This window comes from Trachinotus anak, unplaced genomic scaffold (assembly GCF_046630095.1).
Source record: "Trachinotus anak isolate AG129_WGS33_773 ecotype Australia unplaced genomic scaffold, CSIRO_AGI_Tana_v1 ptg000008l, whole genome shotgun sequence".
NCBI classification, from domain to species: Eukaryota; Metazoa; Chordata; class Actinopteri; order Carangiformes; family Carangidae; genus Trachinotus; species Trachinotus anak.
Window position 1 is genome coordinate 12,893,424 of NW_027273859.1, and position 25,496 is coordinate 12,918,919.

The following is a 25,496-nucleotide window of genomic DNA, read 5'->3' on the forward strand; positions in this document are numbered from 1 at the left end:
GTTCTGCCTCGCTCTTGTGAAAATATTTTCCAGCATGTGTGCTATTCTATATGCTTATTTGGTTTCTAAACAGCATGGAGAACATTAGCCTTAAGGAGTTTTCTGTGTTGATCAGCTCACTGAATGACTTCTTCTCATGCCTCTCAAAGGCTGCATAATTACTCTGGCTTGAATGCCTTCACTAATTTATCCTCTATGACTTTTACATGTGTTCGCATCCAAGAGAAATAAGGGAGTCATATCATATCTCCTGTCCTACAGTTGTCCAGAGTAATTTCATGTGGAGTCGTTTTGAGGTTTTAGGATAGGGTACATGTGGTGTAACGTGGGGTGGAGGAAGGGGGTGGGGTTGCCACAGCGATCACAGTGCCTCAGTGTTTACTAGTGAAGAGAGAGATCAGCAACATGGCTTGTTTTTCCTTGTGAGCTGAGGATTAAGGTCTGAAGCTGCTTTGACTGACTAAGTAAATTAACCTTGTGACATTGGCAAGCTAACAGTACAGCAGTTTGTTAAAACAAAGACTCTGATGACAGCCCACATACATGATACAGCACATCCTCAAAAAGAAAAAAAAAAGGAAAGAAAAAAGATTGCAGTTTGTTTATGGGGTTGAGTATATGTTAATTACATGTTGAAGAGTGGGCGAGAGAAATTGTACCACTATTGATAGCCTAACTTTTCACACACACACATACACACACACACACACACATCTCCAGTTCATACTTTCTGTTTACAGTGTTAACAAGAATGACTCTGGAAGTCTTTCACAGAGTTACAAACATTTTAAAGGTTAGTGGGAAAAAAAGCAACATATAATGTACAGTGACTTCACAAAGTTTTCAGATCCTTCCACTTTTTCCACACTTGTGTTGTAGATTTGAATTTAAGTTGATTAGACATGTCATCAATCTGCACGTAATAACCCATAACGACAACGTGAAAGCATGTTTTTACAATTCTTTAGTTCACCTGTGGCAAACTGAATTGACTGGACATATACTGGTTTATAAAGGCACCCTCCTGTCTATATAAGGTACAATTTACAATTCACGCATGTCAGGACAAACACCTGTCAGGACAAAAACCAAGACATGAAGTCGGGGGAACTCTCTGTAGACCTCTGCAATAAAATTGTGGCAAGGCGTAGATCAGGGCAAGGGGATAAATCCATTTCTGAAGCTTTGAGTGTTCCCAGGAGCACAGTGGCTTCAATAATTGTGAAATGCAAGAAGTTTGTAACCACCAGGACTCTTCCTTGAGTTGGTTGTCCAGCCAAAGTGAGGAACTGGACAAGAAGGGCCTCGACGAGGGAGTCACTCTCACAGAGATTCAGAAGTGCTCTGCAGAGATGGGAGAACCTGCTTAAAGGACGTCCATCTCAGCTGCACGCCATCAATCAGGTCTTTATGGTACGGTGGCTAGACGGGAGCCACTTTGAGTAAAAGGCAAATGACAGTTTGCCAAATGACATTTAGACAAAACTGAACTCTTTGGGCAGAACTCCAAGCCCAGTGCACCAGACACAGCTCATCATCTGGCTAATACCACCCTTACAGTGAACCATGATAGTGGCAGCATCATACTGTGGGGGGGCCTCTGAATGGCAGGGACAGGGAGACTGGTCAGAATTAAGGAAAGGATGATTGCAGCCAAATACAGAGAGATCCTTAAAGGAAACCTGCTGAGTCCGGAGTGCACGAGATAAGACTGGGGCTAAAGTTATAATTGCTGCCAGAGTCTTTTACAAATTATTGAATGAGGGGTCTGAATACTTTTGCGAGTGAGAGATTTTAGTTTTTCATTTTGAATACATTTCTAAAAACATGTTTTCACTTCATCATTATGGGTTACTGAGTGTAGATTGTTGGCAATTTGAGCCATTTACAATTAAATCTAAAACATGATAAAGTCGCCAAAAAGTGAGGGGGTATGAAGCCACTGGCTTTCTGGTGGTCACAGTGTCACAACTTTCCCCAACAGAGACATGTCTTTGTCCTCCTCCTTTTCCTGTCTACACCCCTCTCTGTCGTCTTCGGTTTAGACTTGAAGCTTCGGATAGAAAAGTGTTCTAACGAATAGAAAAAGGTGATAAGACAAGAAGCAGAGAGCAAAAAAGTGAGAAATAGTGATCCATGTTTCCATGTTTTCCTCTAAATATACGCATGTTTAGCCACTATATTTCCCCCAAACTTCCGCGTGATTGGCAACAATGTACTGAACTCACCACATAAAAACTAGTTTGTTAGATGGTCAAAATAAATCACCATCCCCAAAACAACCACTTCCATCTTCTTGTATTTGATGTACTCTTTTTCTAATAAATGCCTCAAAAAGTGGTAGTGGTCTAAAAATAGTCTGTGGTGAAGCTAAAAATAGTTGCCTAGCTGGCGGTCCTCATTGGGAGAGGGTAGAAGAATAGGCTTGGAATCTCTCTCTCTCTATCGCGCTCTCTCTTTAACCCCCCCCCCCCCCCCCCTTCTTCCTAGGGTGGGTGGGGGTTGTTTTTGAGACAGAGGAGTGAGTAAGCGAATTGTCAGGGTATTCATTCAGCCTCCGTCTCTCTCTCTCTTCTCTCTCTCTCTTTCTCTTTCTGATGATCGACCATGAAGAGTTGCCCTCGGCGACCACATGCATAAGACCATCAGTGTGAGACCCTGCAGCGCCTATAAACATTTGATCCCCTGGATAAAAAAGTCTCATAATAATTCCCTTGTTTTTCTCCCCCAACACTTCCTGGCTTGTTATTTTTATTTATTTCAGGGAAAATAAGTTTCTGGAAAGTTACATTATTGATGTCAGTAGATTTCAGTGCATTTTAATCAACAGGTCTGCCTATGTTACAAGCGGCAAACTGTGAGAGGTGTCACCCTCACACGACCAAGTTAGTGTACACACACAGCTGAAGTCGGCTCTAAGTTTTAGGCTGGCACACTGGAACACATCTGTCTGCGGCGCCAGCCTTAGACATAAAGAGAGCAAGTTAACTGAGTTCATATTTTATAGACTATATGCCTCTTCTACTTTTTAAGACAGGCTAAAAACAAGATGACAGATAATGTATATGATCTACAGGCTCAGCATTTTACTCCACATCAAACGCCTGCTGCCCAGAAAAGCAGAACCTCAGACAAGAAACTAAGTAGCACTTGGATCTCTGTCAGAGGTGTTTTTTTTAAGGTCAGTATACTGAAGCGGAAGTCTGAGGTACTCACACAACAACAAAAGGAGGTTTTAAAAATAGACTGTTTGAAATGTGCCAATATGTGGTCCCTGTGGTGTGGAGCGGTGAAAAAGGCAGGCCACTTCTGAGGCCACGCTGCCAAAAGGCAATGCTTTTCCACTACACAGCCCAAAACAATTCACGCCAGCCATTAAGATGAAATGATGCCTTGTTCTTTGAAACTATTTGTGGAAAATTCAGAATAATGAAGATCTATTTTTATAGATGGCATTCCCTGCCCTGCCTGGAGCTTCCCCTCCCCCTGGCCTCACCCCACTCCCCTCCCATGATTGCTGCTTTGGGCAGGGTGTGGAAACTCAAGGTCACAGTATAGAGGTCAACCGGCTGGTCATTGTTACTCAAGGCCTCCCTCAGGCTCCCTTTTCCTGCCGTGGCACCACGCGATAAGAGACAGAGAGACAAAAGACGATAAGTGACGATTCGTGCGGGGACAAAGAAGGGATAGAAGGTAGCTGGAGGAGGACTTGAAGTTTAACCCATTGTCGCCCTAAGAGAACAGGAATCATTTAGCTGAGGCTACACTGTTCCTGTCTGATGATTAAAGTATGTAATTAAAAGCTTTATTGATAATGTCACAGTGACATGTGTGACATTACATAAACAGCTTATATGGCATTACGTTGTGTGGAGCAAGTAAGCAAGGATCTCAAGGATCACACACAATTGAGCCTTGGCAAATTGATTTTTATGTTGAATCAGAAATACATAAAGACACATTCCCATTTCTCTCATTTTAATAGAGACGTATTATGCAACTGGTGTGTAGACGGGATGAAAGATGGGTAGGTTGGGGCTGCAGACATAAGTGCCCTCTTTATCCAGTTTCACTGAGCTGGCATTGTGTCTGATAATGTCTATCTGGGTAATTATACAGTGTAGTGACTAGTCTGAATGACCACTTTGTTCCCAGGGCTGGGATGCTGCGGTAGCAAACAGTGTTGGATTCTGACATGTGCTTAGTGTGTGTCTCTTCCATATGGGAAACACTGCACCATCTGGTATTGTGCTGTGTACTGGCTAGCTAAGACTGTCTGTCTGTGAGTGGGCTCTCGTCTGCAGTGGGCTCTTCTTAATGGTGATTTTAGCACATGTACCACCACCATGCCACAGTTTGGAGAAATGTGGAGGCACCTTGTTGTGCACCCTCTCTTTTTGTCTTTCTCACTTACTGTAACACTTTTCTCTATTTTTGCTCTACTTCTCAGTCCCTTTTTTAATGTTTAGTCAATCTAGTAATCCCTAGACAGATACTAATTACACAGTTAGCCAGCGCGATTCCTGAACACATGACCACTTTGCACAGGGATGATTGATCCCAGGCGCCAGCTTTTGGTTCCTGATTATAGTGCAGCGGGGCAACAGGAGTAAGGGGCTTCAAAGCCACCAAATCACTGCCTCAACCAGTGCATAGGGATGCACAGATGATGACTGAAAAAAAAAAAAAAAAAACAGGCAGCGACAGACTGTGATTTGGGGGTCCCATTCCTCAGATTGGTAACCTACAAAATCAACCATCTCCCCCCAAATGCTCACTCATACACATACACACACTTGCACACACCATGTAGCCGTCATCCATGGGCATGCCCCTCGACATGGTCCTGGCATGTTCAAACCACGCTTCATGAAACTGTGGCCTTCTTGCCTTTGGTCTGCCATCTGCTTCTAATAAGCTAAGCCAGCCTGATCCCTCTGATGTTCCCTCCACTCTGAACAGCAGAGAGAAAGAAAGAGTGAGCGAGAGAGACAGAGAGAGTGAGTGAGGGGGAGAGACAAAAAACGAGAGCAAGTAAGAAAGAGCCAGACAGACAGCAAAAAGGAATAGAAAGAAGGAGAATGAGAGCACATTTCAAACATACTATTACCCTATTCCCGCTGCCAGCAAGGCCACCAGTGTGCTCATTGTACAGTGTTGCTGGGGGGTCTTAATCCACAGCAGGTCCACTTTGTGACCACCTCCATCTTGTTATTTGTAATGGGAAGGGACAGTGTTTCTCCCCGCTGCCTCACCCCTACTGACACTGAGCCACATTGCTCCTTACCAATCTGCTCTGATGAAATTGAGTTTGTCAACTGGTAAGAGCAAGGGAGCTCCCTGTTGTCCTGTGGGTTTCCAAACTTTACCTCCTTTTGTCACCTTTTCCACACAAAATCATCAGGATCTAAACCTTTGGTTTGGAATTTAGTGTAAAGACCTTTCAATGACAATGAACTGTGTACTTTCGTAGATTGTGTGAATTAAAAAAAAAGGCTATTTAATTATCACAGCCCCTAGCTTTAAGTGACATTTTCTTAAAAATTATTTAGGAGCCATTTTAAATTCCGTTGTGATTCACTTTTGGGTCCTAAACCAGCTTCTGGAAAGTCTCTAGTGCAAACTGTAAGTGCACCCTGTGGTCATACCCAGCCCAGGGAAATGCTCACACACTTTGAAAGCAGGTTTGTACATTTCATGTCTTCAAGGAGTGTCTCTGATAGTCAAAGTGAATCAGTCCATCTCCTCTTGATATTGTGACAAACAGAGGCCGAGACCCTGCTAGAAAAAAGCTTTTCATTTCAGTGCTGTTTTATTATATTTTAACAGCACAGCAAACATGATTAACCATAAGTGGCCTAGTTATTAATGCTTTTATATTGTGCTTGTCTGTCAGCGACTTGTTTTCCATCAACTGCTGAAATATACTGCAAAACCATAAACTGCTGAATTTATTGGGGAAAACCCTTTGTCCTTTAGAAATATACTATCTTCTTTCATAAGTCTTGGTTTTACTTACAATAGTGAGTGTATTCTGAAGACCATACAGTGTTGGCAAAGATATAAAAGGCCTATTATAAACTGGTTGTTTTTGTAGAGGGTTTTTGCACTAATGCTGTCAGCCACTGGGTTGAAGACACTGAGAAACATTCACTGGCCTGGCTGTCGCCAATAGCCATAAACACAATATTGAATGTGTCATACCCTTCAGCCATTGCCAAGATAACTGCAGAGGGGAATGGTCAGCAATGAAGCATTTTCCAAACACAACCCATCAACTAGCCTAAGCCTATCAGAAATAAAGATGTACCCATCAAGCCAACAATGTTTTGACTCAGCTTCTGCTGAAACGTGTTAGTATTGCAGAAAATGAGGGGACGAGGACAGAGGTAGGGAGACAGAGACAGACTGAGCACCAGACTGAGACAGAGAGATGGGGGCAGAAAGACGGATAGAGGGATAGAGAGGGTGAGCAGGGTGGCAGAATGCCGAGCAGACGGATCCTGGTATGGCAGGAGCTCTGGGCAGGCGTCAGCTGTCCCTAGCAGACCCCCTGGGGCCACCCAGAACTCACACCCAAATACCCTCCACAGTTTTACTAAACAGCTCCGTGAAGTTATCACCCACACCCCAAACTAAGGATGGAGTTTTTTCCTGCAATTAAAACATCAGAAACCTCAAATATTTAACTCCAAGCAATAAACAGTGTAGCCATTGAGATAGCATCTGACTATCTCAATCTAGCCCAGGGTTGCCTTACTTAGCCTTGCTCACTGTAGTCCTCTCTAGCCCAGTCCAGGCCAGCCTAGCTGAGGGTGCAGAGCTGAAGGGTACTGATGAGACGGGTGTCTAAGTATGTAGGACGCCGTGTCTATGCTGCGCCTGCTTCACACAGGCCCTGTGACAAGTCGAGTCATGAGGGAGCATCATGAAGAAGGAGTTTAATTAGGAGCAAGCCTCCAAAGGGGCCATAGAGAAAGACACAGAGCCAAGCAAGCATACACAGCTTTTTTGCAGTCTTTTCTGTCGTCATACTTTTTCTCCTTCCCGTCACTAATATTTACTGTACTCACGCTCTGTAGCGGTGAATGTTCACACTTTAGTACAGTTCGTGGCTTCATAGCATTTTTCTGTCTCATTCTAATTTCTCTATCAATCTCTTTCTCTTATCAACTAGGTTCTTACTTTGTGGTATGTTCACATTTAATCTTTCTTTTCCATTTTGTTGTTTGTTTCCTTTTTTATTTCAAAATAAACTGTCTGGCATTCTGATAATTCCAAAACAAAACATTAATTAATAGTGAAAATGTTACTTTTATAAACAGTAATGCAAATACTATAAACTTAAATAATGCTGTATGAAAGCTTTTCCTTTTATGCCAGCAATAGTTTTGCATGAATAAACTAATGAACATTTTATCTCAGGCTGAAAATCCTAGTTACTTCAAAAATTGACTGTTTTCCTATAAGTATGATAATTTAGGTGGCTATTTTGTGCATAAAATTCCTGGCACAAGTGAACGGCTCCAAAGCGTTTTTGTTTAATCCTCATCCTATTAGTATATTCCCCAAAGACTCTCTTTTCATACCGGCTCTTCATACCTAAACCCCTGTGTCTTTCAGCATTGGGGTAGCAACTCCAACGATCTTTATTCTCTCTGTCATTTTGAAATATACAGTGTTGCCCCAAAAGTCTGAGACACTGTGGTTGCAGACTTTCGGACCCAACTGTACATCTTTGATTTGTCTTATATAGTGATGATGTGACTGGATGACAAACTCAAAGCCTTGTTTGGAGTTGTTGATGACTCTATGCAGCAGAGCTGTAAAGTCCATAACAAATTCAGGGCACAGATAAAGCAATGGGCTATTAGAGAAGGGGAAAATATATAGTGTGACAAGAGTAGGGTGGGCAGGGGTGGTGAGGTGGAGAGTGCAAGAGCGAGAGGCCCTTCTATGGGTCTATGAGCACACCAGCAGATCCGATTGGTTGTTGGGTTGTGTGTCAGCCTTTGGCAACAGGTGTGATGTCTTTAAACAGGTGGGCATAACTGGGATGAGCAGCATAGTGCCCTTGTACCGCACCCTCAATGTGCTGAGCCCTGCTGGAAAGCTAAGCCTAGGCCACATGCTTCAAAGTCATATAACACTCATGCCCTGGCTCCCTGCAACCCTTCAACACCCAATGCAACCATTGCCCAACCCCCTGTGAGACCATCAGCTCAGTTGCCCCATATGGGTGTCACCTTTACCCCAGCCCTCGTCCCCCTCTCCCAGCAATGCCCTGCTGCTATTCTTCCCAGAATGGAAGTGAATCTCTCATGCAGTCTGTGCTGGTGGTGGTAGGTGGTGGAAATCTGTGCAAGTAGGAAAAGTTGTTGTTTTTTTTTTCCTTGCACGCATTCTCTTGTGAACAAAAAAAGGCCAGTGGTTCAGCTCTTGTCAGTTCAATATAATGCATCGCCAAGGCCAGAATGAATCTACACAAAAGAAATACCAGATATTTTACATCTCACGCCTTTGCCAAAAAAGACAGCATGCTAAACCTCTGCAACCCCTTTGTTCTTTTGACTCATCCACCTCAGATAAAGCAAGAGTGCCTGATTCACTGTAGGTCTGTTAGAAGTCAGATCTCCTGCATCGCCATGGTTGATTTGTTTGGTGTGATTTCCTGAAGACTGTCAAAAGATGTGAGGGATGCTTTCAAATTCAGAATTCCAGATTTCCACTCTAGAGGCCAAGTGAGGATTCAGAGAAAGAAGAGGAGAGCCAGCAAATGTTGACACGCTTACAGTAGCTGCCTCGCCACGAGACGCCTCAGGAATCAAACAGTTATCACACACACAAAAGAAGCCCTCTAAGTTCACTAAAACCACACTCAAAACAGGCCTTTGTTGTGCTGACATGAGAGATGACTGGATTGTTATTTGTTTTCTAAGCAGGCAGATCGCTCCCTGTCACTTCTGCTGCTGCTTGTGATGGAGTAGCTAGCACTCGTATCTCTACCGTGAGTGAGTACTGACGGAGACAAACAAATGAGAGGAAGAAGTTCACTGAGATTAACTTATCTTAGCATCTATCTTCCTCCTTTCTCCCGCTCAGTCTCTCTTTCTTTTTTCTTCTTGACGCTAACACCCACTCTCACACACCCACACATGCACACACAAACACAGATTCATTCCCCTCTTTCCCCTCCCACACATACACACACACACACACACACACACTCACTCCAGAAGACACACACACTACAACATATACAGAAGGAGAGAGCGAGAGACACACACACACACTTGATCAGCATCAAATACAGGGTGTGCTAAAGTAAATTTAATTACGTCTGTCTGATATGGAGCTTCAGATGAAAGTAGGAGAGCGCAGTGTGAAGCGACGACTGCACAGACAGGAGCAGGCCCGTGATATTCCTCCTGTAGACTAATCTCCCTTTATTAAAGCCAGGAGGAGAGAAGGAAGGGGGGAGGAGGAGAGTGAGAGGGGTGTAGAGAGGAGTAAGGAGGAGGAGGAGGAGGAGGGGGGGGTACCTTTGATGAGATCTCTAACTGTCAGCTACTGTACTTTTCTTCTCTCCCACTCTGTCTTTGTCTCTCACTTTACGAGGCAAATGAACACAGCACCTATCTGTACTTGCCTATTTGCTCAAGCAAACATACCCTCGTGCTATCACACACAGTAATGTGCTCTGAAACTTATCCCTGTTGTTATGGTTGTCAACAATATCTAAAAAAGGACGAAGGCAGCTTGCGCTCTCTCCCTCTCTCCCCTTCTCTCTCTCTCTCCCGCTCTCTCTCTCTCTCTCTCTCTCTCTCTTTCTCTCTCTATCTCTCATTCTCTTTGTCTGTGTCTCTCTTCCACTCAAAGGGAGTGGTGAGCAAGTGGAGAGTGTGTTTTTTTTCTGCCTGTCTGCTGTTTTCTGGCCACTCTAATGGGGGCAGGTGGCCATCAGGTGGCCAAAACAGAAACTGCCACATTTATATACCACAGTCATGAACTCAAGCACCTCTACTGTATTTTAATTCTATTTCACAATCCACTGATGATTATGGTTATAAAATGTGTTTTACTTTTATGACTTCCCCCTTTCCTGTGTAATTATGAGGTTTCAAGGTCCCATGATTTGTCATTTGGTCAAGAGTTCGATCATTTGTTATGTTTGTTATTGGATGCGATTGAATCCTTTTTGTCATCTTGAATGTTTAGCTGCATGTTTACTTGTTCACAAAGCAGCCAGTGTATCCTTGTGTCACCCCATGTTGTTGGAGGTTAGAATGAAGCCTGCCAAAATGAATCATTGAAAAGGTTAAAGATCCTTTGGAGAACAATTTCTCAGAAACAGAGCCATTTTTCTCAGAGAAAAAAGCACTTCAATCTCTTCAATCTATTCATTTGAGATAAAATGACTTCTGTTAAAGAAATCCCTAAAACGTTTTCCAAACTTCCTCTAATTGGACTCATCTTTTGTCAGGATCGATTCTAAAAGGTACCTCCTCAGAGTTCATTACCATTTATCCCTCCAAAGCTGTTCACCTGGGTCATTCTTCCCTACCCCAAAGCCCTTCAACTATTTTGTGCAACTGCTCTGTTTGCAGACATTGAGAAAGAAGGGCCTAAATGGCTGTGACAGCCCTGACCCCGACGCAGACGACTCGGTCGGCCACAGCCCCGAGTCCGAGGACAAGTACAGGAAAATAAACGAGGACATTGATCTGATGATCAGCAGACAGAGACTGTGTGTAAGTACCTCTCATTGAACCCAGAGCCTTCCTCTCACCTTTCTTTCCTCTCTTTCCTTGTTTCCCCCTCTATGCTTTCTGTCGCCTCGTCCTTGTCTCCTTGTGTTCGTCATGTGTTCCTACCACCCATCTCTCCGTCCCTTCATCTGTGTCTCCCTCCGTCCGTCTCCGTGTGGTTGTGGGACCTGGCAGGCATTGAGCAAGAAGGAGAACAAAGGCGGCGAGAGCCCGGAGCTCGAGTCTGCTCTCATCCTCACCCCACGCACTGAGGAGAAATACAAACAGATTAACGAGGAGTTTGATCACATGATTAAAACTCATAAGATACCTGTAAGTACTGGGTTGACACTACGCCGCATCCTCAGCAGGCTAACAAAATGCTGACTGGCCAGTAACTCTTGAGCTAACCCGGCTAACCACCATTGTTTGCCACCAGACTAAATACACAAAGTGAGAGTGAGAGTGAGAGTAAGACTAGAGTGAGATTATACTGTATACTTACAATGAAAAAAATTACAGTTCTTTGATTTTTCTTGATTACAGTTGAGGAGCGATCCTCTAATTTGACATAACAAGCAGACATTTTCGCTATAGTAATTGCAGACTTTCGCTCATGACAAATTTTAACCATACTGGGTTCCCACCTTGAACCCGTTACCCATAATGCCTTGCCTGGCTCCCAGGGGAGGTGTGGTCTGCATGTGCTTTTCCTTTTCCTGCACCAAAACACAGCGCTCAGTCACCCGCAACAACAAGGACAGACACTGTGGCTATGAAACATCAGCAGACATTCACAAACTCTCAGACATATCTCCGTGCCTCACCAAATTCAATTATCTCTCCTCCTTTCCGAAATAACTGAAAATTTTCAGTAGGCTAACAGCCTCTTTAAAGGTGTCTTTGTTAGCGGGTGTGGATATTTCAAGACATGTTAGCTGCTGCATTTATATTATACAGTGTTAATTTCACTGAAGAATCTGAGCTATAGCCAGCTGCCAGAATGCCCTTCATTCAGAAAGCACCATATTGGAATGGTTAGCGCTCTAGTCTTACAGAGAAAGGCATAATTCCACAGTAGATAATTCAGAGAAGAACAGTAGTGTGTAAGCCGCATGGAGCAAGGGGAGATGTGGTTAGAAGCAAGGCAGGGGTTGGTGAGCTGGGGTGGTGTGGTGGGGTAGGGTGGGGTGGGTTTGGGATCGGAGCTGAGTGGAGATGGGGGGGCGGGGCAGCGGGGGGTGGTGTCGGGTGGAGCTGGGGGGGCACTCTGCACACAACAAGTGGCAGTTCGGTGTGTGGTCAGGGTGGCTGCCAAGCACTGAGCCTCTGGATTGCAGGGGACTGTTGAGGGGACTGTGGGGAGAGGCGGAGGAGGAAGATGAGTGAAAACAGGAAGGATGGCACCAGTTTAAGGACAGCTTACAGACGGGGCCCTTACACCCAGCTATGGGGTGTGTGTACACGCAAATGTGCACACATACACAGATCCACCGCTCTTAGAAAACACGGCACAGAGAAGTCATGAGGTAAAAAAAAAACTCCAACAAGGAATCCAAGATGGAAGAAATTACTCAAAGTCTTCAAAAAATAAAACAGAACCAGAGACAGCCCCTCACTGGTTATAAAAGAAAGCATCCATAGCTTTTGGCTAGCCCACTCCTGCGTAAAGTTGCAGTAAAAAGCGAAACACGCCGAGGCCCACAATGAAATATGGTTAAAGTAACCGGCTCTGTACTTTGAAATAATGTCTGGCTTGCAAGAGGAACATTAGCGAAGGGGAGAAAATTGAAGAGGACGAAGTAGTGCTACGGCACATATCCCGCTTCCACGTAAGCCAGGCTGATGATCCCTGTGATGCGCTCACTCCATGGCTCTGAGACACATGGCAGTAATTTAGGGCCCTATTTTCTACTTCCTAAAGCTAACATGCAGGATCAGCCACTTCCAGGGCACTCCCAAGGTTAAGCCCCTCTGCCAAGTGACACAATAAACATGACAAACTAGACGCCTGGGGTCAGCAAGCTACCTCTACTCATGCTCCTGATGAGACTGCTGACTGATCTGATTCTGCCACTTAAAAACACTTTGCATTAGCTCCATGTGACAGAAAAATAAATTATTCCTAATTGCATTCAGTTGTCCAGTCTCGAAGCTACTTTTGCAAGAAATACTGCTGATTTTTTTTTAGCGAGGTGAAGACAAACTGAATTATCTTTAGCTCTTTTAGAACAGTGGAATGCCATTGGCTCTATTCCCAGTAAACCACTGCCTTCTTATTTCTTTAATGTAATATACCAGGAATATATTTCAGGGAACATAAAGGCAGTGGTCACAGCACAAAATTTCCACGGGTCAACTTTTTGCCTTCACATAACAAATGTCACAACATGTCAGGGGCAAAACCTGAGTCCTTCACACAAAGACATTAGTAGCCTCCAAAGTAACCTACCGATGCTACATCAAGTTGGAATAACAAACTATTGCTAGCCCATATATCATCTTGGGGCCAATTTGAGTAACTCTCAGTTTTCTAGTCGCAAACCCTTTTGTTTTTGTGCAATGCTCCCTTGCACCATCCATACTGTCTTGTATTTTTAGTCTTTGTTCTAAGAAGTTGTTCTCCTCAGCTATGCACGGCTGTCTATTGTTAGTTGTCCATTTGTCCTTTTGAACTTGGCTGTGTCAGTCTGTTCTTTTGTGTGCGATTGCTTCTGGAGTAACACTGTAGATACTCAAAGGATTTTAAATGCCTTTGTGTTCCTGGAGGGTTTCTCAATTGTCACATATCTTTCTCTCTTTATGTGTCCATTCCTTTACGCGAAGGCCTTGTTTCACTTTATTCACTCACTGCAGTTGTTGGTGTCTTTAGTCTAATCAAACTCGTGCTTGTGTCCCCCCCCCCCCCCCTTTCTCAGCAGGCCGTGCCCCCATCAAACTACGACATGTCCGTGTCCATTCCCGTTAGCAACCAGAACAATCTCATTTACAGCCATCCCGGTGGTTCCCTAGGCAACCACAACCTGTTGCCACTGGCACACCATGGCCTACAGAGAAACAGCATGTCTCCTGGAGTTACACACAGACCCCCCAGTGCAGGTAACACAGGTAGGACCTCACTTGCAGTCATGCACCCATGTACACGCTGTTATACCATCTGTCTATCTTCTCAGCTGTGTGCATCGTGCTAATAGACAAACATATCAAATGTTCGATTTATTTTTTGAGAGCTACGCTCATTAAAGGCACTTATTGCCTGCTCAGTATTTTGCTCAAAGTAAGTTGATGATTTAATACCATATTAAATCCCAGCCCACGGTCTCACTGATTTAGCATGAAATTCTACACATGGGATGTCTGGCCCTATGTATAGGCATTGAGTTGCTGGTGACATAAGCAAATCAGGCCTATTGGTTTGTTATTGTTGTCCAAAGTCCTTTTTCTGTCCCTCTGGTCTCAGGCTGCTGCCCACACCCTTACCCTGTCATTACAACTGGATGCTAGAAGCGCCAGCATAAACTAAATATGAGTTTTGGCGCTCGAAGCATCCACACCAAACCGCACACGTTCTGGACCCTCCCACTCTTCCACCTCACATGGCTTAAAAATAATAATGTGTGATTTTTCTTGGACGGCAGCATAATGTATCAACTGGCAGTGTCCAGTTGCTCAAAGTGTTAAAGTTTGAGTGGGAAGCAGTTTATCCGAACACATATGATGCATTGACACACAAACACACACAAACACACACTACCACACGCACTGGATTGTGATTAAATTGAATTAGTTTCTGAAAGGTCAGCAAGGTAAGAGACAGGAGGCACAGTGGATGTAATGTGGGTGTCTATCTTCTAATGGTTTGCTCTTGCCTCTCTTCCATCGTTCAGGTGGCCTCATGGGTGCTGACCTCACCACTGGCGCAGGCACCAGTGCTGGTAAGAATGGCCTCCTCTTTTCACACACAGATGTCTGCTAACATACACACATACACACATACACCCACACACACACACATACACACACACAGGGCACCCACTCACCCACTCTGGGCCATAAAATGCATGACTAATAGTAACCCAAACCCAAATGGAGATTTTGTCCATGATGTGTTGATGTTAGTGGTCGTGGAGTTCATCTGGGAATGTTTGCGCAGTGCTGGGGCTGTGAAACATCCTGCCTGCATTCAGCTATAAAACGCTAGAACAAGTGGGGGGGAAACAGAAATAAAATTGCACTATATACTGGAGCAGCAGACTGACTGACAGGTAAATATAAGAGATGCTGAACGTACAGTTCATTTCTTTCTGTTTCCCTGTACGATGAGCCATTTCTTTATTTCTGGATTGGTTTGGGGTATAAATTCAAATTGACAACACCCATGGCTCATATTTTGAGGAACTCGTTTTGCCAGACAAACTTGCTGCACAGTAATTGCCATCATATGTCTACAACCAAACTAATTCAGTGTTTAGAGTGGCTCACCATGCAATAATGATCCCATGGAGAGAGAAGCGACCCATGTTTGAGGAACATGTGTAAGGAATCTTATGTGTGAGCTTCTGTGTGTCAGTGGGTTTATCCCTGAGGACATGTCAAGCCCAAGTTTATGGCAAAGAAACTCCCATTTAAAGGGTTAAATTTTACAGCCTTGACATACAGTGCAGAGTGTAAAAATGGAGAATGGGGGGGGGGGTCAGTGGGGCACAGCTGGGCAGCCTTGTCTGGCCCCTAGGGCTCCATCACAAGGGGTCAATGCTTGGTTTCTCTGTCTGGTCACTCATCACACACACACACACACACACACACACACACACACAACAGGACCGTTTGTTGTGGCGTGTGTTCTGTCGGCGGCGTGCTGCAGAGCATGATTCAAATGTAGCCTTTGTGTCACCGTGCTGAAGGAACAGAGGCACTCTGTGAGAGCTGTGCGTCGCTCAGCAGCAGCGAAAAACACGACATTGAGACAGAGTCATGTGGGAGCTAAAAGATTCCATTCAAAGCTCTCTTAAATCTCATCTAGGGGGAGAGAGAAAGAGTGTGTGCGTGGTGGAGGAGAAGGGGGGGGGGGGGGGGGGGGGGTAACCCCAGTGATGAATATCCACTGATGGTGGAAGCATGTGTGCAAAAGGAGAAACAGTGGGGGAACACAGATGGAAGTGTTCTGTGAACTTGGTCAGCCATTTTAATGATGTTCCTCTAAGTGACTCAGTGTGAGGTGGCCCAGCCACTGTGGCACCACGAGGACTGTTCTAATGTTCCTCTGCTCCTCACCGTATGTTTTGATAAGCTGATTGTACAATAGCTGTCTGGCCTGTGTATGAGTGTCTTAAGTGGCGTGGTGTAAGTGAAATGGGGGGGGGGGGGGGGGGGGGGGGGCGGGGGGGGGGCCTCATGTGTGTCTCTTTGAATGTGTGTACGTGTATGTGTTTCAGACGTGCACATAAACACAACACCTCCTTTGAGTCTTAGATGTCATGGTTCCACTGTCTGTAAAGAGAGAAAATGACAGCTTTTAAAGCCCAACTCACATGGGATTAGCATTACCTGGAGTCCTCCTGTTGTTTGGAAGGATTCCTGTAAAAATCTGACATTTCCCTCCACAATCCCTCCGCTGCTGATTGCCTAGCACATTTAACCATAATAACTTGAATTTAGTCTGAATTGTTATTTCATTGAATTGTCCCTGTTGTATATATTTTTCCATTTCTCAAAAGATTGCTTTATTTCTTTTCCTTTTTCAAGTGAACAGTGATGAAGGTAACAGTGCAAATAGAGACTGGACAGAATCTGTAGTGCAAATTCAGTAGACTTGTGTAGCTATATGATGCTATGGGACTCAGTATGAGCTGGTGAATAGTACATGAATGACCAATTGAATGGCTGGCTGATGTGGACATTTTCTAATACTTCACAAGCTGTTCATAAACTTGACGTATTTCATGTGAGAGCCTTACTTTTTTTTTGTGTACAATTTTTCGTAATCATGAAGTTGTAATCAGATAAAAAACATTTCTATACACAAAAGTCCATTTTTGTTATGAGTTCCCTAGCAACAGTGTTTCCATGACTGGAACGCCAAGCATGTCAGGTACTTGATTTCCCCTGTAGAAAATGCAAACTTGAGAGTGCCCTTTCTTTGCAGCATTAGCATGAAAACATGCTACGTTTCAATCATATCTGGAGATAATCATTGGGATATTTCCTGTAAATATGATTGAAACACAGACTTTTTGTTTACCCTGTGCAAATATGCTGCAGGAAACCCAGTCGTGGAGGTAAATTTTGAATCACAAGAGGTCCCCAGGTAATTTTAGTACAGTGCACACAGTGCATGTTACTGAAAGGCTGAGTCATCATGTTATATATAATATTGTGGGAAGTTTGTATGTTCCTTCATTTATATGCGGTATGTCTTCAACCTGTCAACTCCTTCGCTAGCTAGGAGAGAGTGTGAGGTGAGGAGACAGACAGAGCAAGTCAAAGTCCAGCTTGTGAAAACCTCCCACCTCCATTTGTGCAATTATGTAGCTGTCATCTATTCTCCGATCAGCACTCCGAAAGCACTGCGAGGAATTAACAAGAAACTCCCGTCACCTCTCACCTTGATCACACACCAATTATTCCATCAGATGAGTTACATACAAGGTACATCTTCAAGACATCCCTGGTCAAAATCACATAGAAGTGCAAGTTAAAAAGCACGCCATCAATAACTGACGACAAGTCAGGTTCAGCAGATCAAACAATGTGTGTTTTAATCTTGGCAGCACCTCACACCAACTGTACAAGTTGTGAGCGTGAGTGTGACACCTTGGTTCAGTTGGAGAATTCAGGGTTGAATGCACATTTGGCCAAACCGCAACGGAAGAGTGTGTGTGTATGGGGAATAGAATGGAGTGCGCCTGTTAGACCACAACAGGACATCAGAAATTTGTTCAGCAACAGTAAAATGAGTTTAACCACACCTCTCCTTTGTGTGTGTGTGTGTGTGTGTGTGTGTAAGAGGGAGAGAGAGAGAGAGAGAGAGAGAGAGAGAGCGAACACTTGGGCAGGGGGAGCTTGTCAAACACATGCATCTTGAAGGTTATAACCATGGCACCTATAGAGTCAGATTGCAATCCATCAGCTCTGACCTCAGCCGCCCCTCAGCAACTCAGAAATAGCAGAAAGCTGTTTATCTGAATCTCAGATCAGATGTTGTTCTCTATGTGTTACTTTAATACAGCAGCAAAACAGACTCCTGGTTGGGCTGTGTTTAATTTTGGTACTTCCTCTAAATGTTTGATGCCAGACTTTGCCACAGTTTCACCGTGCAAAGTAGCATTAGAGGAGGAGAGTGCAATTGAAGTCTGGATATCATGTCGTCAGCTGATATAGTAGTCAAGCGGTATTTGTACCGCTATTCAATGCAACTGTCCTAAAATCAGGATGATCAAGCTACAGAATAGAAAGATTTGAGTCACAGTTCTTGCTTCATTAGCTTAATTAGCTCGTGATTTTACTTTTGAAGTGTTTAAGAGCTGGCCTATGCCACTCATGATCATAGTCATCTAGCACATAATTGACTGGACTGCAGCCATCTCCACAGGGTGGCAATACACAGATGTCTGATTAACTGTCACCAAGATGAAACCCGTGTCATCTTGACCAAAGTGTGTATTAATGTCTCTCTATAGCTCAGTCTCTTTTTTTATTCATCTGTACAGAAACACTGATGTACTTCCTGCTGGGTTATTTACCAAAGTGTGTGTATGTGTGCTGTGTGTGTGTGCTTTATGTGTGTGTGAGGTCTCATTCATCTGTCTCCACATGCACCCACTCAATCTCACAAAGGGCCAGCCATGAGAATGAGAGAGCGGGAAAACTGAAGAGGCAGCTGCCTCTTTGCTAATGTGAGATTGACACTGGAACCAAGAGGGTCCAATACAAAACACACACGTGCATCCATATGCATGGCTCACACATAAGCAGTCATACAGCATGTCTCATAGAGTCTCAAGTCATATTGTGCTTACGTACTATTACAGCGTGACACAAAAATGATATTCATAGAGGAACATGCACATGCAAAATAGTATATAGCAAAACATACAGTAACACACAAACTCAAGCCAGTTAACATCAACTTATACATTGTCCCATATTGCACATGCCAGCAGAGACACAAACACACACACACTCGCGGTCACACACACTGTTTTTCTTGTTTTCTGTCAGACGGCCTCATTTTCTCTCACCGCTAGCGGTCGTTTACTCTTCAGATTGTTCAAATTGAGCTTTTGAGACTTTTCATTTCCAAACAACAAAAACCTCGCTCTCAAATTAAACAAAGATCAGCGAGGGAAATTGCCCAGGAAGACATCTGCGACTCATTTTCCCCTGGAGTATATGATTAGGAAATTCATTTATGTCTAACGTATAATTCCTGCCTGTCTTTCAAGTGGGAACGTCCACACAGTGCCCTGTGTTCTACCCCTTGGAAGAAGGAAGGAGAAGTAAGGGGAAAAACAGCCTGCGGGATTGGGTTAGAAACAAAGACTGTGTTGCTTGCAAGAATGCTCCACTCTCATTTTTTTAATGATGTTGCTAGGATTTAGCCCCACCGGTTTTTGAGGGAGAAATGGGTGCTGCACTTGGCCCTCTGTACTTAGGGGAATGTAGATCTGGTGGCAACCTCAAGGCAGGGTCTTTGTCTCTAGGAACCGCTCATGTGTTTAGCTCTGATGGCCAAATGATGGGTCCCATCCCTCTGTGGTCTTGCTGCCCGTAATTAGATGTTTTTACACTATTCACTGGCTGTTGCAGGGCACATGTAGCCTTAACTGACAGTGACAGAGGTGGAGGGTGAGGTCCTTTCAAGTGGATGCCTTCATTGTATGGCTGCCAAACAAACAGTGGTGATCATAAAGGCAGAAACAGTAGTCTGTAGTCTGTTCGAGTATCTGCTCTGCCAGCGAATACCACTTTCACGAACCATCATTTACAAATCTCCTCAGTCTGGTGAGCTAATAAAATTTCTACTACAGGAAGTGGATATGAGACAGAAACACTGAAAATGAGCAGAAGGTGAAAATGGATTCCTGTAGTTCTTAATTAGGCGACGCCATCATAGACAGCAGGATTTCCAAGATTCATTAAACTTTTGAAACAGGTTTAATAACATGTGGCTTCGCCTTTGGTTCAAATACAACTCAAGAATGGTGATATATTTAATGTCTTTCTGCCTCTTTCTCCCCAACCTTTCTTTGCTCTCTCAGGAAATGGATATGGGAACCATCGCAACTCACCTGGTCTGCTGGTCTCTCCAGGTGGCATGAACAAGAACATGCAGGCGAAGTCTCCCCCACCCATGAACTTAGGCATGAACAACCGCAAACCTGACCTACGTGTGCTCATCCCTCCTGGCGCCAAGAACAACATGCCCTCCATCGTGAGTGATTTTTTTTATCCCTGTTTTCAAGTCATCATTCCTCCTTTCCCCACCCCTTTTCCCTAATGTATATCTTCCTCCCTATAGGGGGTCTTTTGGGTTTGTTTACTGTCGTTTAATTCCTTTCATGTCCTCTCTGCTGCTTTCATCTCTTCATATCAGACTTGGGTTGATGAGGTTATGTTTGTGATAAGCTTAACTTTAGGCCTATGACATTTTTGTTGTTTTCTCATGTGCCTTGGCAGCTTCTTAAACCAACAACTGTCTTTAGAAGTTTCTTTTGCCCAAGTCTGATATGCTGTCAGATATATTCCCTCTGCTGTGTCTGTCTGCGTATGTTGGCGCTTATACTAAAGGCCCTGATATTTCTTTTTTCCCGTCTTTCCAATAAAATGTGTTTAGTTAGTATAGTTCTTAGCCTCCTCTTTTCACATTAGTTCTGCTTCCGTTGCCTCAGTCCTACAGCACCTCCATCCCTATATCCACCAGCACTTCTTTATTCTCATTTACACTCACTAATTTGAATTTATTACCCTCCCCTTTTAATGCCGTCAGTCTGAGGATGTCGATCTGCTATTGGTAAGTCAGACTGCCATTCAAATTTAGAAATCAAAACCGCCTTAAAAGGGTCTTAAGAATCGGAAACTTTAAATAATTTCTGATCAGAAACTTGCTTAGGTAGTTCTCAAGCGCATAATACGCCTTGTAGAACTGAGAGTGGTGCTGTCACCTGAGTATAACCTCTATCATTACTGAGATTATTACGACTAGATACAGATACAGTTTAAGGAAAGTGGTCCCAACTCCAGCATAACCTTCACCTTTATTGTTGCTGAGTGTGCTGAAACCACCAATGTCGCCTCACATGACATTTTGGGAGGGCACATAGTGCCATCCAGTGGTGTGTCAGAGTAAGAGCAGCCTGGCCTCTTTTCTGCCTCAGCCCTTGAGTATCAACTCCTCCCTTCATTCCCTTTCTCTTTACGCCTGCATATAGAGCGTTGCGCTGTACACATACAGCTCACAGCATTTATTAATCAGGATGTAGAACTGAAGGGCATCAGAAGAGTACATTTTCATTTTGCATCAAACCTCCATTATATTCTGCCATACCCTCCCCTCTGCCACAGTAAAGTGCCTCTCCCTTGCCGTCGCTACCCTGCGTTGCCGTGGAGACCGATGGTGTTACTATAGCGACAGTGGGCCCTTGGAAAGGGTGGTAAATGATAGGGTTGGCAGGGTTCAGCCGTGCCGCATGTCAAGTGATTAATTTCCCCAGAAGTTGGCATCACATTCATTCTCCCAGCATCTGTTGAGTGAAAGAAAGAAATGAAAGAAAATCAAAAAAAAAAAAACTTTCTTGGTTTATTGCAGTTTTTTGTTTGTTTTGTCTGGGAGTTGATATCATGTTCTCAGGCCTCTGCAATCTCTCTTTTTCTCTGTGTCTTCCCCTCCTCTGTCACAGAACCAGAGAATAAACAACTCTCAGTCTGCTCAGTCATTGGCCACCCCAGTGGTATCAGTAGCAACTCCCACTCTACCAGGACAAGGCATGGGTGGTTACCCATCTGCCATCTCTGCTTCTTATGGTACCGGTATGTACCACAGTTTGTGCTCTTTATATATCAAATTGTAATTTTTCCATTAACACAGAATAATTACAATCTTTGTAATTACATTGTATATGTTTGTTCAGTTTCAGTTACATAATATCTGTACAATGCCCATATAACCCAACAATTCTAGTTTTGTTCTTGATGTTGTGCATCCTTAAAAATTATAATTTTAATCATTTTCAAGTAAATGTGTTGCCTTTGAAATCTGTTTTTTCAGTGTTGTACAACTGTCAAACAGCAGAGGGTGCTATTGTCACACTCACAGACACAGAAGCAGCTTTCATCAGAGATGCACTCTCTTTACAACTTCAGTTTGAACTTCCTTGAACAACCTATAATCTACTTCCTCCTCTTCCTTTTCCTGTGTGTTTGTACGCAGAGTATTCCCTGAATAGTGCAGATCTCTCCTCCCTGTCTGGCTTCAACAGTGGCAGCTCCCTTCACCTCAGCTCGATGAGTGGGTGGCAACAGCAACACCTTCAGAACATGCAGCATTCAGCCCTCAGCCAGCTAGGGTGAGTGGGCTGGACTTAATCTGAGGTTATATTGTTGTTGTGAGATGCATGATGTAGGACATGAATTATCACTAGAAAATATTTTTTTTTGAGATGGCACACTAAGAAATCTGGAGAGTCCTCCACTGTTTTCAACCTTCATGTGGAAGATCCAACACAAATATGACACCTCCCTGTTTTCATGAGTATGAATGTGTGTATGTGTACTTGGATGCATGTCATGTTTGCGTGTGACAGACTGACTTTAAAATCACTTTGTTTCTTGCTCTGTAACTCTGTAACCCCTTGCGTTTCCTTTCCTTCCTACAGAAATTGCTCTAGCTCTCACTTATGTCAGGGTTCAAATCTCTCCCTGCCCTCTGCTCAAAGCCTGCACATCAAGTCCGAACCTGTTTCTCCTCCTAGAGATCGCACCAGCAGCACACCGGGGGGCTACGGTGGCGGGGTACCACCTCCCCAGAACCCCTCGTCCCGCCAGGACTCGGGACGCTCCCCTGTTGACAGCCTGAGCAGCTGTAGCAGCTCCCACGAGGGCAGCGACCGTGATGAGCACAGGAATGAGTTCCACTCACCTCTGGGACTGGCCCGGCCCGCCCTGGATGATCGCGAGAGCCCCTCCATCAAACGGGTGCGCCTGTCAGAAGGATGGGCGACATGATAGCTCTGTCCTCTCCCCTGCAGTGCCCCAAGTTGCCCTGAGCCCCCGACAACGCAGCGTTACGATGCCCCCCAAGTCAGCTCCCTCCTCCTCTCACTCGATATCACGAGTCACTCACCACCCAACCCCATGGCCTCTCTCCTTTTATCTCTTTAACGCTGAAGGAAAGGAAAGGGACAACCCTTTTCAAAAATCTGTTTGTAATTTCTTTTTCTTTTTTTATTTTCTTTTTTCTTTTTGCTGAGTGTGTGTGTGCTATACATATTGACATTATATAAACCAGTGGGGTGTTATAATGGGGTTTTGGGAGGGTGGGTGTTGATTGGGATGGGATCAGGGGGTATTTTTGTTGGGGAACTATGCATAAATTGTATTGTGTGTGGATAAAAAGAATCACGTATGCATATATCTTTACACGTGTGTGTCTGTGTACATATATGCATATCAACAAATAAACAAAAAAAATAGTCAGGTACTCTGTTTCATAAAACGTACTTACAATTTGCCTCAGCGATATATCAGTGACTAGAGATAAAAAAAAAAAACGAAAAAAGAAAAAAAAAAAAAACATTAACATGAGCGTGAGTGTGTCCAGTGGAAAACACCTTAGCACTTGAGTTGGACAAACAATACATGTGTACAGTGTCAGTTTCATTGCTATATACCTTCTCTGCAGTTCTCCCTTGCAAAAATGTGTGTTAACATTAGATGATGTCATGTTGCAGGTTCAACGTATTTATGTAAATAGAGGGTCAAGGGGGGAAGGGCAGGGGTCAAAAGTTGCCAGACATTACAAGATTTATTTACTCACTAAAGAAAAAGCTATTATGCAACCTTTGAAGGATTGTACAGGTAAACAGGCAAATCTGATGCTAGATGTGTGGAACCTTTGATGATTTTAGTGCTCCCCTTAAAGAATGGAGCTGAGCAAGGACCACCCTTCGATCTAAGAGCTACATTAGTGTAATCAACAAAACTCTGGATCTAGTATTAACTATTCAGTATTAATAAACAAAAAAAAAGGAAAGATAAAAAACAATTGTACGATACACTTGCTTATATTTTCATATGAAAGGAATACAATGCAAAGCATTTTTGTGGCTTTTTGTAGTTTCTATAAGCCAGAATGTGTTTTTTGATAGCTTTGCTAATAAGAGATGGATAGTTCACCCAGAGGGGAAATGACAGGGCTTTGAGGCCCTAAGCCATGAAAAACAGACTGAGATCCAATGCTTTGCTGAACTGTTTTATCTTTGTAGAGGTTTGTTTTTAAACGTGTATTTCTAATTATATATAATAATGGTAATATTAAGAATCTTTTAAAAAAAAATCTGTGAAATTAACATGCTTGTGTATAGCTTTCTAATATATAAATATATATAATAATGATTTTTGTTGGTTTCTTAGTGGAGTTTCTATGTGCAGTTGCACATATTGTCTGGTTTGTTTCTTTTGAGCCCTGAATGGTGCTGTTCAGGGGTGTATTTAGTCGAACCTTAAAAACCAGCTGGAAAGCATTGCCAGGGTTTGTGTGATGGAGGAAAGGGCAGGCCTGAATGCTGAAAAACAACCTGTTAGTGGAAAATGTCACAAGACTGGAACCGGGGATGAATAAACGCTGACACATGATGTACATGATTGTCACACTGATGAGGAGATATGACCGACCCTTAGTCCATGTCTAGATGGATTTTTATGCATCATATATTTCATTCTAACCTTAATTATCTAATTTGATATACTTACTCTCATAAAACATGTTTTGGACATTATCAATTTTTTGTTCCACCTCAAATCTTCATTGCAGTCTTAGCTTCCGTTCAAGCCCAGACTCAATCTGTACAATTTTCCTCTGAATCATATTTGTGTAATAGAATTTTGCAAGTGCATTGTGATTAATTATCTCTAATCATTTCTGAACCAAAATTGATCCTGTGTCATCCTGTGACTCCTCATGTTCCACTCTTCAAAACAGGGTTCCACATCATTTACCACATGTCACTGACAGTTCAGCGTCAGATACACAAGGACAAATTGATCATGCTGGTATATGGGAGAAGCACAATTGTTTATTTTAGATAAATAGCTGTTTTGATTTTCTCTTTTTTAAACAATGAAACTAGCCACATATCTCTCTGCCTCCCACTCCCGTATCTGCTGTCACTTAAGTGTTATGATATTTCTATGTGCATATTTCATGCAGGTTCACTTTGTTGTTACTGTATACAGTCTGTGTAGTCAAACAGGGGCAGAGCCTCTCTAACGGTGTTCTTCTCTTTTTTTTTTTTTTTTTAATTCAATACAAAAAGGTTGAGAAAAAAATATACATGATGTTTCAGGCAGCATAAGTGTGGAGAAACCAAAGCCAGTGGCATTTCTGTGTTGTAAACTCAACTTTTATTTTCACATTCATTTATGGTTTTTGCAAGCATTGAAACAACACAATAAAAGAATTTGCTGAAATGTACAATTGGTTTCACATTTCAATTTCAGTCAAATGTAGATTTAGTTATCAAGCTGTACTGT

The 25,496-nt window shown here is 43.4% G+C and overlaps 1 protein-coding gene across 17 annotated transcripts in view; it reads left to right on the plus strand.

Annotated features, from left to right (window-relative positions):
* Positions 1-23,538, plus strand: part of mef2cb (myocyte enhancer factor 2cb) — a 71,127-nt gene extending 47,589 nt beyond the window's left edge. For 2 of the 17 annotated variants that reach the window (XM_071482685.1, XM_071482686.1), the window contains 7 exons: positions 10,608-10,751; positions 13,670-13,856; positions 14,636-14,683; positions 20,009-20,181; positions 21,647-21,776; positions 22,177-22,312; positions 22,622-23,538. In XM_071482685.1, the coding sequence (XP_071338786.1) occupies positions 10,608-10,751; positions 13,670-13,856; positions 14,636-14,683; positions 20,009-20,181; positions 21,647-21,776; positions 22,177-22,312; positions 22,622-22,970 (1,167 nt within the window). In that variant the 3' untranslated portion in view covers positions 22,971-23,538. Of the gene's footprint in view, positions 1-10,607; positions 10,752-10,943; positions 11,082-13,666; positions 13,857-14,635; positions 14,684-20,008; positions 20,182-21,646; positions 21,777-22,176; positions 22,313-22,621 lie in introns of all 17 variants that reach the window. The other 15 variants (XM_071482683.1, XM_071482684.1, XM_071482700.1 and 12 more) reach the window with 14 other exon arrangements.
* Positions 23,539-25,496: the final 1,958 nt, after the last annotated feature.